Below are 16,273 nucleotides of genomic sequence, written 5' to 3' on the forward strand. Positions count from 1 at the left end.
CGTCCGTGTTTGGAGACGTCTTATTGTTACTGTGCAAAGATAGAGCTCAACGAAGGATCGAAAGAAGAGACTTGTGGACGTACAGTCTTCGCTGAGGAGAATAATCTTCAGGAATGGCGTTCCGCTCAACTTCAGGATCCGGTTGTTTCAAAAATTATTCAAGCCAAAGAGGCTGGTGTCTACGCGTCCCCAGACGACTTGATTGGCAGGAGATTTCGCCTGGAGAGCCTTCTTTAAAAATCTATTGAACTCATTGGGAGATGTTGACAATAGTTGATGGCGTTTTATATAAGAAATGGCTCTTCCCAAATTTGCGGAAGAACATTCTTCAGATTGTCGCGCCTAAACAAAGGATTCAAGAAATTCTGAACGAGGTCCATAATTCACCTTCTGGGGGACATTTTGGCGTTAATAAAACGTTACAGAAGATTCAGAAACGTTTTTATTGGGCCACTTGTAAGAAGGATGTAGAAAGATGGTGCGCTACCTGCAAGATTTGCGTTGCTAGGAAAGGTCCCATTGGTAAGGGAAAATCTTTCTTACAAATCTACAATGTAGGAGCTCCTTTTGAAAGGATACAAGTGGATATTTTAGGTCCTTTGCCTTCTTCGGACGAAAATAGATATCTGCTGATATCTGAAAATAAAAGAGTCAGTACAGTGGCAAGATCTCTGGTAGATCAGGTATTTTCTCGACGTGGAATTCCTTTGGAGTTGCATACGGACCAAGGGAGAAACTTTGAGTCCCGGTTTTTCCAAGAAATGACCTCCCTGATGGGGATTAGAAAAGCTCGTACGACCCCTCTTCATCCACAATCAGACGGGCAGGTCGAGCGTCAGCATCGTACTATTTTAGATTATTTGGCAATGTTCATTTGTGGAAGTCAAAAGGATTGGGATTGGTGGATTCCTTTGTATTTACTAGCTTTTCGTTCTTCAAAACACGAAACCACTGGAGTAACTCCGGCGGAGATGTATCTAGGACAGGATTTACGTTTACCTTTGGATCTTCTTAGAGGAAGCCCACCTTCGTTAACAAGGGAGGAAGATGGAGAGGTAGAATATATATCCAATTTAAGGGACAGATTGGATCTCATCCATCAGTTTGCTAGACATCATCTTCAAATTAGATCCAAAAACGTTAAATCCTGGTATGATCGACGATCTAGACGAGTGCTTTTCAAACCGGGACAAAAAGTCTGGTTCTATAATCCTCAACGAATTACGGGAAAGGCCCCGAAATTGCAGAGTCCCTGGGTAGAACCATGGGTGATAATTAAAAAACTTAGTAATGTTGTATATTGTATTCAGGAGTCTCCTCGTCGTAAAAATAAAATTGTCCATGCAGATTGCTTGGCTTCTTTTCAGGAAAGGGAATAATTTTCCGATTTTGTATTAAAATGATAGTTCGATCCGACATGAGTCTGAGCCCGTACTTGCTGTTGCTTAATTTTTTTAAGGGGTCCCCAAAAAAGTTTTTGCTGAATTTCTCGAAAACGGAAATACAGTTACAAAAAAATGTTTCAAATGGAAGTTGTTTATTTTATCTTGGAATTCTACACAAATAAGTCTTTTTTATTTTTTTCGTAGGGTTAATCCTTTGGCTCGAAAACTCTCACTCGCTCACTCTCTCAATGCATCTTTCTTTTAATTTAAAGTATAAGAACTGTCTGTCTTACTAAGCTCTTACCGTTTATATAGACTCTAAAGCATTCTCGGCGGTTGGAGAAGTGACGATGCAATCACAACAATACAATATTTAATTATACAATTTATACAATATTAAAACAATTCTTTTTTTTATTATAAATTGTATTATATTACTGTTTGTGCTGACATTGATGCAACACTAACAGAAGGAATCGAAAAAAGTTGAAGAAGTTTTCAGATCGTTAAATATTTAATAGATACGGCACATTTATTATTCCATATTAATCTCTTTATTCATTTTAATATCAATGATGCAAATCATATGCGACACTTGTTAGTGTCTCGCGCCAAGTACGCGCGGAGCGAGACCGACCGTGACTCTTTAACGCGACGCGACAAGTTGCGAGTACTCGAGATGTTGAGATCTCAATAACAAGTGAACGGATCAAGGTCTAAGTAGGCTTGATCGATAGCTTGGGGTCGATTTATACATATAAGAAGAGTGTTTTTATTTTTCCGCTACGTGTTCTACGAGCGGAGATATTGCGATGCAAAGTCCAAATGTGAAAATATTATTTATATTGCTTGTATAAGCAATTTTTTAAAGAATCATCATCATCATCATCATTCTCTTATAAAAGCGGTATGAAACCCTGAAGTTGGCTGAATCGCGTTTGTAATTGTTGCCGTGTTATTGCGAACGTGATTGGTCGTCTCGATTTAGTCGATTGATCGAGTGTATAAATGTTTTTCGCATAGATAATAACAAATAAAAAACATCACGAGGTGCGCGCGAAGCGCGCACTATAATCTAGTCATATCTAAAAAAAGCATGTAAAGTCGATACTCGAATCTATATCTATGTTTATTGTTGTCGCTTTTCCGCGATGCCGATTGATTCTCTTGCTGCGCTTACTTCATGAGCAGCTGTTATCGTATTTTAACAGTTGTGTGTATTAAGGGGTAACGCCACTCTAGAGTCCCAAAAAAAGCCAATTTTTGATAATTTTTTTCAGAAATACAATAATCATAAATGAAAATTGGATTAATTCTATTTATTATCTATATATTAAAGTATAAAAAAAATTTTTATTAATTATTTATTGCCAAAATGGCGGCACCAGAGCCATTGCTCCAAAGTGCCTTTTTGCGGAAGGCGTCCAACTGGCGAAATCGAAGCTCCTATAATTTCTGAGCTGAAACAAAAATTCAAAGATTTTTGAAAAATATATAAGTTTTTCTATAGAAGTACCCAGATAGCACATTTGATCTTTATGAATTCATAAAGATCAGATTCAGATCTTTTTGAATTCATAAAGATCAGCTGTGCTATCTGGGTACCTAGGGGAATTGCGAAATATCATTTTTTGTAAGAATGGTGCATGTTGGAAAAAAGTGCTTCATTTTTCGCTAAAAAATGTCAATAATGTTCTTGTAAAGTTTCACTCAAAATTTCAAGTTAATCGGATAAAAGGTGTTCGAGTTCTGATTCCGCCCGACTTTAAAAAAGCGATTTCGAGAAAAACGCGTTTAAAGTTTCAGTTTCACCATTCACAGATGTGAACGCGGCGGCAGACGGATTACAAAAAAGGGATAATAGAGATTTTTTCGAGCTTTGAAACCAAGTGTACCTTATTTCTAAGACCTTAAAGCATCGTTTAACAAAAAAAAAAATCGATTTTTTGAAAATTCTAGAGTGGCTTTACCCCTTAAGGAGTTAGTGTATAGTAATAGTATATAATGTTAAAGCTAAATAGCACGCGCGATGCGCGCGTCTGTGTTGTCTATTGTTATAAAAAGCTTATTAATAATAAATTTTAGATGTTGTTATTGTCTAAGACTGTTCAAGTCACTCAAATGATCAAACAAAACATCATAAAAGCGAACGAATAGTCAATAGATCAGTACCAGAACTGATCAGTTATTCGCAAGCGTTTAATATAAGAAGTTTGGTTTATCGTGACACACTTTATAGTAACGAAAACATTTGTAATAATGTAATATTTCTAAAATATTTAAAAATTAAATAAAATTACATGTTAATACTAAATTTACGTGTTTATTATGCACGCATGCACATTTTTTAATAAAATAAATAATACATTATATCTCTTTAAAATTGTTAGTGTCAATAAAATATTAATAAAGTATTTTAGCGTACTTTTTACTTACCAAACGTATTTAAGATATAAAGACTGTCTAAACATATCGATAAAATTGTCGATCGCATAAAAGAATTTCGACGGTTTCTCTTCTCGAGACAAATTTGTTCGAGAAGATTCGGTTTCCAGAAGAGAAACTGTATTCTCTCTTTTGTTGTTCCTCCTGTTTGTCGTTGGTTTTTTTCTTGCATGTAGAAAGTCGACAAGTCACGCGGCAAAGTTAACAACAACCAACGGCAATACAGGATAGCGTTGAACTGCGGAGCGCTCCAAGCTGTACGCTCCTGTCACGTGACGCCTCATCCACCAACCCCGATACGGAAATCGGCCGGCGACATGACGTAAAGATCTCCGGCCCCTACTGCGGCGCCCAATGTAACGCGACGCCATAGAATGACTCCTAAATTATTTAAAAGAAGAGATTTTATTGGATTGGTGGATGAGATGTCACACATAAACCGAACTTATAAAAATTATTTCGCATGGTAATGAGAGTCCTTGTTCGCTCTCGCTCGTAACAGTAAACGTCGCAGTCTTAAATCGATTCGTGGTAAAACTTGCTTTAAAACGTAAAATTAAATTGTTAATAATTCGGGAAAACTTTATTGTAAACTTTCATAATATTGTAAGAATAAATTCAGGGTTCGTTGCTTACTAGTAAAAATCTGACTCTAAAATATATAAAACCGATCCTCCTCCGCATCCTGGACTACAATCGCGCGCGCTCTTAAACAAGACTGTAAATTATACATATTTAGTGATTTGTGTAATTTAAGAATTAAAAGAAGTTATCAACACATAAAAAAGAGGGCGTAGTGCCCAACAGAGTATTCGTAACCTTTATGTAAAATAATACTTTAACAAACGTTTTGGTCTGTTATCAGATCATCTTTAGTGTAATAAGTTAAGATAATACATAAGGACTAGTAAACAAAAGGATGAAAATAAAAACCGCAATACATATTGCATTAATCGCATTAGTTCCTATCGCAATATAAAATTCAAATCAAACGCACATCCTATTTCTTCAAAGAATAAAAGTCGAGAAATAAACTGAAATAAATAACGGATTCACAAATAACATGTCACATGTCAATGAACTAATAACATTAGTGAAAATTGTACAACATGACTCTCTACATAGAACACCATGGCCGGTATTCATAGTTATTTAAGACCGTCATAAGTTCAATCTTAAGATGTCATAAACCAATCACAGAGCCGTATTAGCGGCTATTAAGATCATTACTTAAAACGATCTTGAAGACTAATGAATACCAGCCCATGATTATCTCATCACAATACTTATGTACGTATTCAGAAAACATTTTTCTTACACGTTTATTTCGATAAAATGTTATTAAGTATTTGTAAATCCATAATTCATTTCAGTATACTCTTCGATTTTTATACATTGAAGAAATACAAGTGCGTTTAATTCAAATTTTATACAGTATAATGATAAGAACTAATGCGATTAATGAGTTTATTATGATTCATATTTTTGTATTTTTGTTCACCGGTCTTTATGATAAATCTTAACTTATTACATTAAAGATAGTCTGACAATAGACCAAAACATTTGTTAAAATATTATTTTAATTAAAAGTTACTGCACAAAAATACCCTGTTGTAGCTCCATGCCCTTCTTTTTATTTGTTGATTTCTAATCAATTGAGTTCTTAGACATTAAAAGAAGACAGCAGAAAAAGGAAACGGAACTTGCTAAAACTGGCTATTATTTCGTCAGTCAATAATGATCACTATTATGTTGCTATTACTTTCCCTTATTCTACTGATATCTAATTACTATGTGCATTATCATGGAAGAAAAGGGCGACTTATCAATCTTATACCAGGACCATCAGGTTATCCGATTGTTGGAAATGCATTTCAATATCTTATTTCACGAGGTAGGTTATAACTTCACATACAATATTCCCGTAAATAAATATTCACCTATGCAGACAAATTTTTAAATATAATATTTGTAAACACTTTTCTCTGAGATATATAATTATCGATATTATTGCACGTTAACTACTTTTAAGAATTATTTAAGCTTATAGGTAAATATTTTTAAGCAATAACATTCATTTTTTGATTATTGAAGTTAATTGAGGAATAAAATATCTAGGTACATTATATTAATATAACGATAAAGTCAAACATACATATTTTGATCAATATTTAGAATATTTCTGTAAACTTACATATATACATACATTTTTTAGAAGAACAATGGAAGTTTCTGATTACCTTAACTGACGAGTTTTATCCCATTATTAAATTTTGGGGATTCTTTTTCCCCCTAATATCCATCCGTCATCCGAATGATTTAGAGGTGAAATATGAAATTTTATTCTGTTTTTTTATTATTGATATATTAGCGATAAAATGTTTATTTCTTTGTTTTTTATTTTGCAAAAATATGTTCATTCGTTAAAAGTCTAAAATAATTGAATATTTAAAATTAAAGATGATTATCTCTTCATTCATCTCTCAGAGATAATTAAATATTTAAAATACTTGTGAAATCAATTAATTGATTATTAATACATATAAATTAAATAACATTTAACTTAATATTTTCTGTAATTTTAGACAATATTAAGCAGCACAAAACATATCGAAAAGAGTCTTATTTATGATGTTTTACATCCGTGGTTCGGTACTGGTCTTCTCACTAGTGGAGGTAACATCACAATATTAATGTAAATAATGATACATGCTTTATTAAATTTTGCTTTAGCTTTATATTAAATTTTGTTTCAAGTTTCAATTTTGTTGATAACAAAATAAGTCTATGTAATTAAACGTAAACAGTACATATCATATCACACAGTAATTAGATTTACGTATATGTCTACAATATCTCATATCAATCATGAAAAAATAATTGTATTATTAAATATAAAAATAAATTAATAAAATTGATATAATTACATTGAATATAAATATTATAAAAAAAGATAAGAAGCGTATAAAAAAAATTTCTTTCTTGTACGTTATATTACACGATGTGCCGTCGTAAAAGTTTAAACACATATCACAAAAAAAATACATTTGTAATATGGTTATTAAAAATTAATAAATTTCAAATTAAGTAAAAAATATACATATCTCACTGCAATGTTTGTTTTGCATTGTTATTCCACAATTGTGTAATATGTTATTTATGTTTCAGGCGCCAAGTGGCATTCACGACGAAAGATATTAACCCCCACATTTCATTTTAATATATTACAGCACTTTATTCAAATTTTGTTCGAGGAAGGTGAAAACATGATCAGATCTTTGAAAAATGCAGGAGGCACAGTTGTGAAAGATTTAGAACCATTTTATAGTGAACATACGCTGAATGCAATATGTGGTATGATGTGTTCATAACTGTATATTTTAACTGTAAAATTTATTCCTATTGATAAATAAAATTAGACTAAAATCAAATTTTTAAAACTGTAAGTATTAATATCACAATATATATACCGAGTTGTATATAATTTTTACAGCCACAGATTTATGAAATATGTATGATAATATTATCATGATACTTTTACAAATGCGTTTGCAGAAACTGCCATGGGTACTTCTTTACGAGGCCTCGGTGATTTCCAGCAGCAGTATCGAGAAGCGGTTCATCGGATGGGAAAACTTTTTACTTACAGGTATAATAATTCATGTTTTATTAGCTTAAAATAACTGTATATCTATATTCTGTCTTAATTATAAAAAGTTTAAAATAATAAAAAATACTTTATTTTTACGTTATAATTAATTGCACATTTAAAAAGAACAGTCGGGAGACGTCACGCAAAATCTAATATTTCTTAATCATATTTATTTAAAAATTTTACAATTTATGTACACACAAATATACATAAAGTACAATATATGTATGTGCCAAATAAGTATATTTGGCGTGACGTCTCCCGACTGTTCTTTTTAAATGTGCAATTAATTATAACGTAAAAATAAAGTATTTTTTATTATAAATGTATTAAATTTTTAGAAAATTTTACCTTTTTGTATTTTTTATTATTTTAAACTTTTTAAAACTGTTTTTTATTTATTATTATTTCAAACTTTTTAAACCTGTCTTTTTTTACCGTTTAATTTTTTTAGTTTTTTGTTTTTTTATTGTTATTTAACTTACTTTAGGCAGCAGTCGGGAGTCTATTTTTTTTTAAATTAATTTTTTTACCAATTAATTTTTAAGTTTTTGTTTTTTGTATTTTGTTTTCTATTATTATAATTTTTGTTTTTATTAAATATTTTAAGTTTTTAATGTTTAGTTTTTTAAATCTGTTTTTTTTTGTTCTTTATTATAATTTTTGTTTATTTAATCTTTTTGCTGCAGTTGCGAGATTTTAATTATTTATTTATTTCATACTTTTAAAAGCTATATATATATATATTTCTATGCTATGCAAAAGCATATTTTATAATATATATAAATAGTTGAAAATGTAGGTATTACTAGGCATAATCTAAATCTTATACACAATATCAAATATGACAAATAATTTTCTCTATCTTTTTGGCATTTTTAATGATTTTTATTTATATATAATAAATTTAAATTTACAATTATATAAACATGTATATACAGGGTGTTAGGTAATAAGCGGACTACTTTAGGGTGTTATGGTAATAAGTGGACAGTAAAAGCAAATTAAACTGAATCAAATTAAACGTCTTTTATCGTACTGTAAATTTCACAATAATTAATGAGAAATGAATTAATAAAGATAAGAGAATTAATCAGTGTGTATCCACACAATTTGACGAGAAGGAGCAGCCCAACGTTTACGTTACTATGTGCATAGCGAAATATTATGAGAGAAGTGCTTTATAAATAATAATGACAATGAGTGTCACTCATGTATAATTAATAATTTTTGTTATAAACATATAATAGCGTTCCTCCCAAATGGCTGCGTTCAGCAGAGCGCAATAGTTTTCAACCGTTTTATGATTCTCTGCTGAACGATTCTAAGCGCATTCAAAGTCTCAACATGTTCACTCAGCGGTCGCCATGATTTTCAGCGAACTAAAAGTACGCTGTATACATCTCAAGCAAAACGTTATCAGTAAAATAACTGCCTCCAGTGTATTAACATCGCTGAGAATGTATAAATATAAATATACATATAAAAATATTATTTATAACGCAATAGATACAGTGGAAACGCACAGAAAGTTACAAAATGGTATATATATATATATATATATATATATATATATATATATATATACATATTAATATAAGAAAATAAAGAAATATATTATAATTATAATTTAGATAACTTGGGTTAGCACGCATATAACATAGAATAATAGGTTAAATCGTTAAATGTGTACAAAATATGAAATACTTTAATGCAACTTATTAATTAAATGTAATGTACTAACTCAAATTATAATATTACTATAATAAAATGTACATACCTTATTCTAATGATGTTTGTGGCACGTCTTGTAATATATCAAGCATTCCTACTATCTCTTAATAATTTTCTTCAAAATAATTATTGAAAAAATTTACATAAGTACATGACATTTAATTAATAAGTATAATACATGCATCAAAGTATCAACACATATTTTATAAACATTTAGGGAGTCTATACACGTACGAGTTTGGCTCGCAAGTCCGGGTCGGCGAGTTTGATTCGCGAGCCGGACTCGAACGTTTTTTCACACACGAAAAGAAAATGTGCGAATTTGGCTCATTTGACGCCGAGTCCGACTCGTAACATCTCATCCACGAACGAGTAGAAGCCGAGCCGAGCCGGACTTGCGAGCCAAACTCGTACGTGTATAGACCCCCTTAACCTATCATTCTATCTTATATGCGTACTAACCCGAATTTATTTAAATTATATAATTATATATTTCTTAATTTTCTTATATTATTATTTGTACATACCGTAGTCCATACATTTATACATCGCGTAGTCCATACCACAGTCCATACTATATCTCGATGACGTTTTGTTTGACAGCTTGACGTTTTACGTACTTTTAATTCGCTGAAAATTATGGCGACCGCTGAGTGAACGTGTTGAGACTTTAGGTGTGTTTAGAATCGTTTAGCAGAGAATTATAAAACAGTTGGAATACTGTTGCGTTCTGCTGAACGCAGCCAATGTCTCGCCGCGACCTAGCAACGTAAACATTGGACTGCTCCTTCTCGTCGAATTGCACGAACGCATCTTGATTCGCGTATCTTTATTAATTATTTTCTCATTAATTATTGAAATACTTACAAAACAGTAAAATTTTCGATTCAGTTTTACCCGCTCTAGCTGCCCATGAGCAGTGATCCGCTTATCCTGTATATATACATACATGGGACATTCCATGTCAACCGGAACACCGCCACGCCCAAAATTTGTGAGGGTTTAAAAATTTTTTCCTGGGTGCAAAATTTACGTAAACATATTAGGTTTCGAATACCGAGTGCGCATTTGAAAAAATTCAAAATGGACTCAGTATGGCGCCTAGAATAAAGAGAGTCATACAATATAAAATTATAAAACCACAGAGTAAAATTTTGTTTTGCATTTAAATTGTGTGTTCATTCGTGTACTTTACGTTAGGGGTATATTGGATTTAAAAAAATTTAAAATGGCGAACCCATATATGGCGGACAAAAAATCAAAACTTAAAATTTGTAATTGAAAAAAATATGGTCATATTCTGCGTCAAATTTGAAGTATAAATGCCTTCTTGCGATTTTTTGATATAACGCATCCTTTTAGAGATAAAAATTCATTAATATCGAAGTGCTAAGTCCGCCATGTTGAATTTTTTTAAATGCGCATTCGGTATTCGAAAGCTACCTCTAACTACACTGTAAAAAAATTTTGTAAAATTACAACTATTTATAGTGGGTAATTTTGAGACCCACTAATAGTTGTAATTATACAATATAATAGTTGTATTTTTACAGAATTACAGAACGGAAGGAAAAAGTAATTTTGTATTACAATTACACAAATTAAAAATGTGTAGAAATTTACACCTATTATAGTGAGTCTCAAAATTACCTGTAATTTTACACAATTTTTTTACAGTGTACCGGCCAAATATAACATGCATCGACGTTAATCAATTTCCTCTGTAACTCAGTCGATAGCCAATAAGAGAACATATAAATACATAATATATCGTTTTTTCGCTTTTTTATTAACACAACAATTAATGATAGTTCCGTTATTAGGTATTTAGGAGCATGAGAAGGAGTGTGTGTGTGTGAATGAATAGGAAAGGATTGTAACCAAGTCCACTTTCTGGCTGTTATGCTAAAGTTAATAAACTATATATGTACATAACAGCCAGAAAGTGGACTGGTTACAATCCTATATATATATATATAGGATTGTAAACCAAGTCCACTTTCTGGCTGTTATGTATATATATAGTTTATTAACTTTAGCATAACAGCCAGAAAGTGGACTTGGTTTACAATCCTTTCCTTATTCATTCACACACACACACACACTCCTTCTCATGCTCCTAAATACCTAATAACCTATTAAAATATAAGTTTCACCGAGGCCGAATCTTTGTTACCTTAATTAGTTCTCGATAACTACAACATACTTTGATGTGTGCTTCCGTATATAAGTTTCTTATTGATCAAGCAAGGTTTATAGCGTATAATTATCATTATTAAAGTTGTAATAGGTTGTAAACCAATATTAAGTTGTAATAATGATAATTATACGCTATAAACCTTGCTTGATCAATAAGAAACTTATATACGGAAGCACACATCAAAGTATATGTTGTAGTTATCGAGAACTAATTAAGGTAACAAAGATTCGGCCTCGGTGAAACCATACTCTTTTCGTCGTCGCCAAACTTCGGTTTTGTCAGCAGTCGGGAGTAAGAATATGAATTCGTATTGTATAATTATATGATCAGATAAGTATAATAATACAATACTTAATGTAAAGGTAAATTATCACTTTCGTTAATTAGAAATGTATGAATTACGTGTATGTTAAATTATCTATTTAAAAAGAAATAGAAACAAATTTAAAAATGAATTGTTAAAAAGAGGTGTAATATGTTTATACTATATATAATATTTTGCATATGTTTCTAGCATAATTTTATTAGTGTTTTAATGAATTCTCTTCTTATATAGTTAATGAAATAAAACCAATTGTAAAAGTATAAAAAGCTTAAAGAAATATATGTTTTCCAAATTTACATTATTATCTTCTTAAAGTAAATGCCTAACATTTATTAATTTTTAGACTATTGAGGCAATGGCTGCACAGCGATTGGATATTCTCGTTGACGTCGAAAGGTAGAGAGCAAAAGAAGATACTGAAGATATTACATGGATTTACTAAACGAGTATGCAAAAATGCTACTTAATATTATATTTAGACGTTATTTATTCAGAATTATTACAACACAAAGAAATTGCAACATAATTACACAGTAAAAAATTTAATGTCAATGAAAGTCCACTCTAAATTTTGTGTTAAAATAACTCATTCATCGTGTTACTTGTTGACATTTAGAAATGTTATATCGACATTTTTTACAATGTATGTTTACAATAATGTAAAAATAACTTGTAAAAAATGTTGATATAACATTTCTAAATGTCAACAAATAACACGATGAATGAGTTATTTTAACACAAAATTTAGAGTGGACTTTCATTGACATTTGGTACACAAAATTTTTTACTGTGTATAGTGTAAAAAATTATAATTTGTAAATGTTAACAACACATTATTAACGTATTAAAATTTTTGGACCGCAAGAATGGTCAGTTTGAGTAGTAAAAACGTGCATTTGGTTCAGTGAGTACGACCCGCCGCGTTTTTGGAGCGCAAAGCGGCCGTTTTGCTTAAAAACGAGTGGTTAAAACGGATTGTGTACGAGTATATCCGAGTAATAATAACGTGTATTCTTATGAGTATTTTTGAGTGGTAAATACGTGCTGTGTTTGTAGAGTAAATGTACTTCAATTTAGAGATAAGAAGGAGATAAGGAGTGGGAGTTTTTCAGCATTTATGAGATTCGATGGATAGAAATCGAGCTGACTCGAAACCCCCCTGTATGTACCATAAGGGTTAAAATCGGGCGAAATCCGCGGATATTTTCTTGTGAATAAAAAAGGAACGTACTAACGTGTGTCACTCATCAACTGAAAAGCGAGTATTAAAAACGGACAATCTACTCAAAAATACTCATGTACGCATACTCGCGTATACTCATATCATCATGTTCTTTCGCAGTAGACTGCGCGTGCTTGAGAGTGCAGAAACGGACATAAAAATGATAAAACGGGCTAAAAACGATCTATATAAGGTGTAAAAGCGGTGAAATATTTTTGTAAGGGAAAGAACCATTATAATGTTGTATTTTATACATAGATAATTGCTGAAAGAAAAGTTTATCATGATCGCACTAATGGTCAATACTTAAAAATTTTTTATAATGACACGTCGACAAAGAGAAATGACGCAGAACCGGTAAGAGGTACGTAATTTAATCAGGTATAGCTATTCTTTAAATCTGGTTAGTGTTTAATTTTATTAATTATATTTTACAACTTATAAATATTATACTTATAGTTTAAATTCTTAACGTAGTCAAGTTTATGTTATGAAAACGTCACAGAAGAATTGAGCTGTTAATTTGATACAGACATGTTTACATATTTCGATTTAGTACGAAGAAAACGGCTTGCAATGTTGGATCTTCTAATAGCAGCATCTCGCGATGGCCTTATGACTGATTCAGATATTCAAGAGGAAGTTGATATTTTTATGTTTGCGGTACATAATTTCTTTTGTAACCTGCTCAATCGTATACATCAATGTATTATAATATATGTGTCTATAAATAATAAATAATGTTATTCATTATTTATACATACATAACATATATTATAATACATTGATGTATACGATTATAGGGTCATGATACTATAGCGATGGGTCTGTGCTTCATTTCGGCACTATTAGCTGAGCATAAGGACATTCAGGTATATCGTCAAATATAAATTAATATTCCAAGCCAAAGAAATTAATTGATTTCAAAAGTTATTTATTAACCTTCCGTCTGTATACGTGAGTCTATGACGTCCAAGTCAAAATGATATTTGCTTATAACTATAAAACTTGCGAGCCTTCCAGAAAATATTAAATTAACGATGTTTATTGAAATGATTATAAAATCTTCAACTACAGTGTAGACAGAAGTTTCTTGAATTTTTTCTTTTCTTCTTTATAGAAGAAGAATTTTTTCAAATTTTTTAAAATACTTTAGAGAAAAATAGCATCGAACGTGATAAACCCACGTATACACTCCGAGGGTGCAAAGAAAATGTATACAGACGGACGATTAAATATCTAACTTTTTAAATATTTTTTAAGTGTGTATATGTGTATATGTAAACAATTTGCTTTTTTGAATTACTAGTTTAGATATGGAATAGATGTATATAGAAAATATTCGCACGCACACGCTTAAGCGTACACACATATTTCAAATATTCTTTTACATCTTAAGTGCAATTTATATACACATATTTCAAATAAATTAATCAAAACATTTGTAAAATAAATATTTCCTAGATATATTTGTTTCTATGTAAAAACATCACAATAACAAGAGAAGCCTTTTAATTAACAATGATGATACAGGATCGTGTCAGGAACGAAGTCAATACTGCCTTGCAAGAGAATGAGCAAAAGTTTACTATGAACTTATTGCAAGACCTACCATATTTGGAGAGATGTATAAAGGAAGCATTGCGCTTATATCCTAGCGCATTTGGAATATCACGAATTGCTGGGGAAGACGTAAAATTACGTATGCATCTAATCAATTTTTTTCTTGTATAAATTATTAAATAATGTCATCAAATACGCATAAAAGGCAATATACTTGTATATTTCAAAGATGTAAAAATTTGTATATTTTTACTGATAAGTTTATTTCTATAATATTTTAAAATTTTATATACAAAGCTCCATCTCTAATACAACGTATAATATTTTGAGAAAATAATGTTAAGCAAGTAATGCTTAGCAAAATTTGAATAATAATTACATTATATTTTTTATCTTACAAATTATAAGCAACTATTAATTATTCCTACGTTATATTATATGTATATATTCAATTTTAAAATTTTAATACAACTTAAATTTTTTTAAGTTTTAATTGTTGTACGATATGCTTTTTAGAGTCATATTTGGTACCTGCTGGAACATTCTTGCATCTTAATATTTATGGAGTCCACAGAGATCCCAGTTTTTGGTCAAATCCAGAAGTATTTGACCCTGATAGATTTTTGCCTGAGAAGATCCGACATCGTCATCCTTATTCGTATTTACCATTCAGTGCAGGACCACGTAACTGCATCGGTAAGCTGTATTTTTTATATGCTAATGTGTAATATCATGTTATATTAACAGATTACGATATGTACCAAATTATAGGTCAACGATTTGCTATGCTGGAAATGAAGGCGATGATAGCTCCTTTGGTACACAATTTTTACTTGGAGCCCATTGATTATTTAAAGAACTTTCGGCCGAAGGTTGATTTGGTACTTCGCCCTGCTCAGCCACATCGTGTAAAATTTATACCTGTCTGTAAAACGAATTTAAGCCTTTGAAGCAAATACCGAGTTAATGAACATCGTAGAAGGCAAAGGAAAGGTTTTATTTGCTTACAAAATGATTGTCAATAGCGTCGTAATAGTAACACTTTGCACACGTGTCATTATCGGTACAACATTGACATATAAAGGAAAAATGTAACAATATATAAAAATATATTAATTAAACAATTATTTTACTATATAGTCAATAATAATATACATATATACAAAATGTTTCTATAATTTTACTATTTTATATGTGCAATCTATACATATATAGTCGTGTGTTTGCAGTGTATTTGTGTATAATATGGTAAATATAACTTGTATCTGTGCAATATGACTGCATGTATAATATGCCTATGCGCAAATAATGCTTATGTTGATAATCTTTTTACAGACAAACGGGATCTTTCCGTTAAAAAAAATATAGCAAAGATAAAAATATTCTACATATTATACAATTATACATAATCAATAACATTACATTTATTTTAATCCTTAAAATGCTCGCAATTATACAAAATATATTCTAATTTGTAGAGCGTAAAAAAATAAAGAATAACATATTGTAGGATTATTTTCCGTGCACGTTTTGCTATAATAAGAGTATTCAGTAGTTATATACGAGACTATTGTAAGACAGTAAGAGTTACGTTCGTCCGAGATACGAGACTAGATACGAGTGATCGGAAAAGACAGAGTTAAGAGTTTATATTTGCATCGTAACTTATTCATTCCATCGTTTTGTCATAATTAATCTTTATTACTTGCTCAGAATAATATTAACGTACGTTAAGCATTTACTCCGA

At 30.7% G+C, this 16,273-nt stretch overlaps 1 protein-coding gene across 8 annotated transcripts; it reads left to right on the forward strand.

The window, feature by feature from the left end:
* Window positions 1-4,251: 4,251 nt before the first annotated feature.
* Window positions 4,252-16,273, forward strand: LOC139820598 (cytochrome P450 4C1-like). 8 transcript variants are annotated; one of them, XM_071790987.1, is made up of 13 exons: window positions 4,252-4,361; window positions 5,498-5,724; window positions 6,046-6,155; window positions 6,416-6,506; window positions 6,999-7,184; window positions 7,386-7,479; window positions 12,085-12,187; window positions 13,222-13,327; window positions 13,520-13,626; window positions 13,767-13,835; window positions 14,497-14,665; window positions 15,043-15,222; window positions 15,298-16,273. In XM_071790987.1, exons 2-13 carry the CDS (start codon window positions 5,568-5,570, stop codon window positions 15,474-15,476), a joined length of 1,551 nt encoding a protein of 516 aa, XP_071647088.1. In that variant the 5' UTR covers window positions 4,252-4,361; window positions 5,498-5,567; the 3' UTR covers window positions 15,477-16,273. The 8 variants fall into 8 exon arrangements, with proteins under 8 accessions (XP_071647088.1, XP_071647089.1, XP_071647083.1 ...); XM_071790988.1 differs by having other exon boundaries at window positions 4,304-4,550; window positions 13,303-13,327; XM_071790982.1 differs by having other exon boundaries at window positions 4,305-4,550; window positions 5,448-5,724.

This window comes from Temnothorax longispinosus, chromosome 10 (assembly GCF_030848805.1).
Source record: "Temnothorax longispinosus isolate EJ_2023e chromosome 10, Tlon_JGU_v1, whole genome shotgun sequence".
NCBI classification, from domain to species: Eukaryota; Metazoa; Arthropoda; class Insecta; order Hymenoptera; family Formicidae; genus Temnothorax; species Temnothorax longispinosus.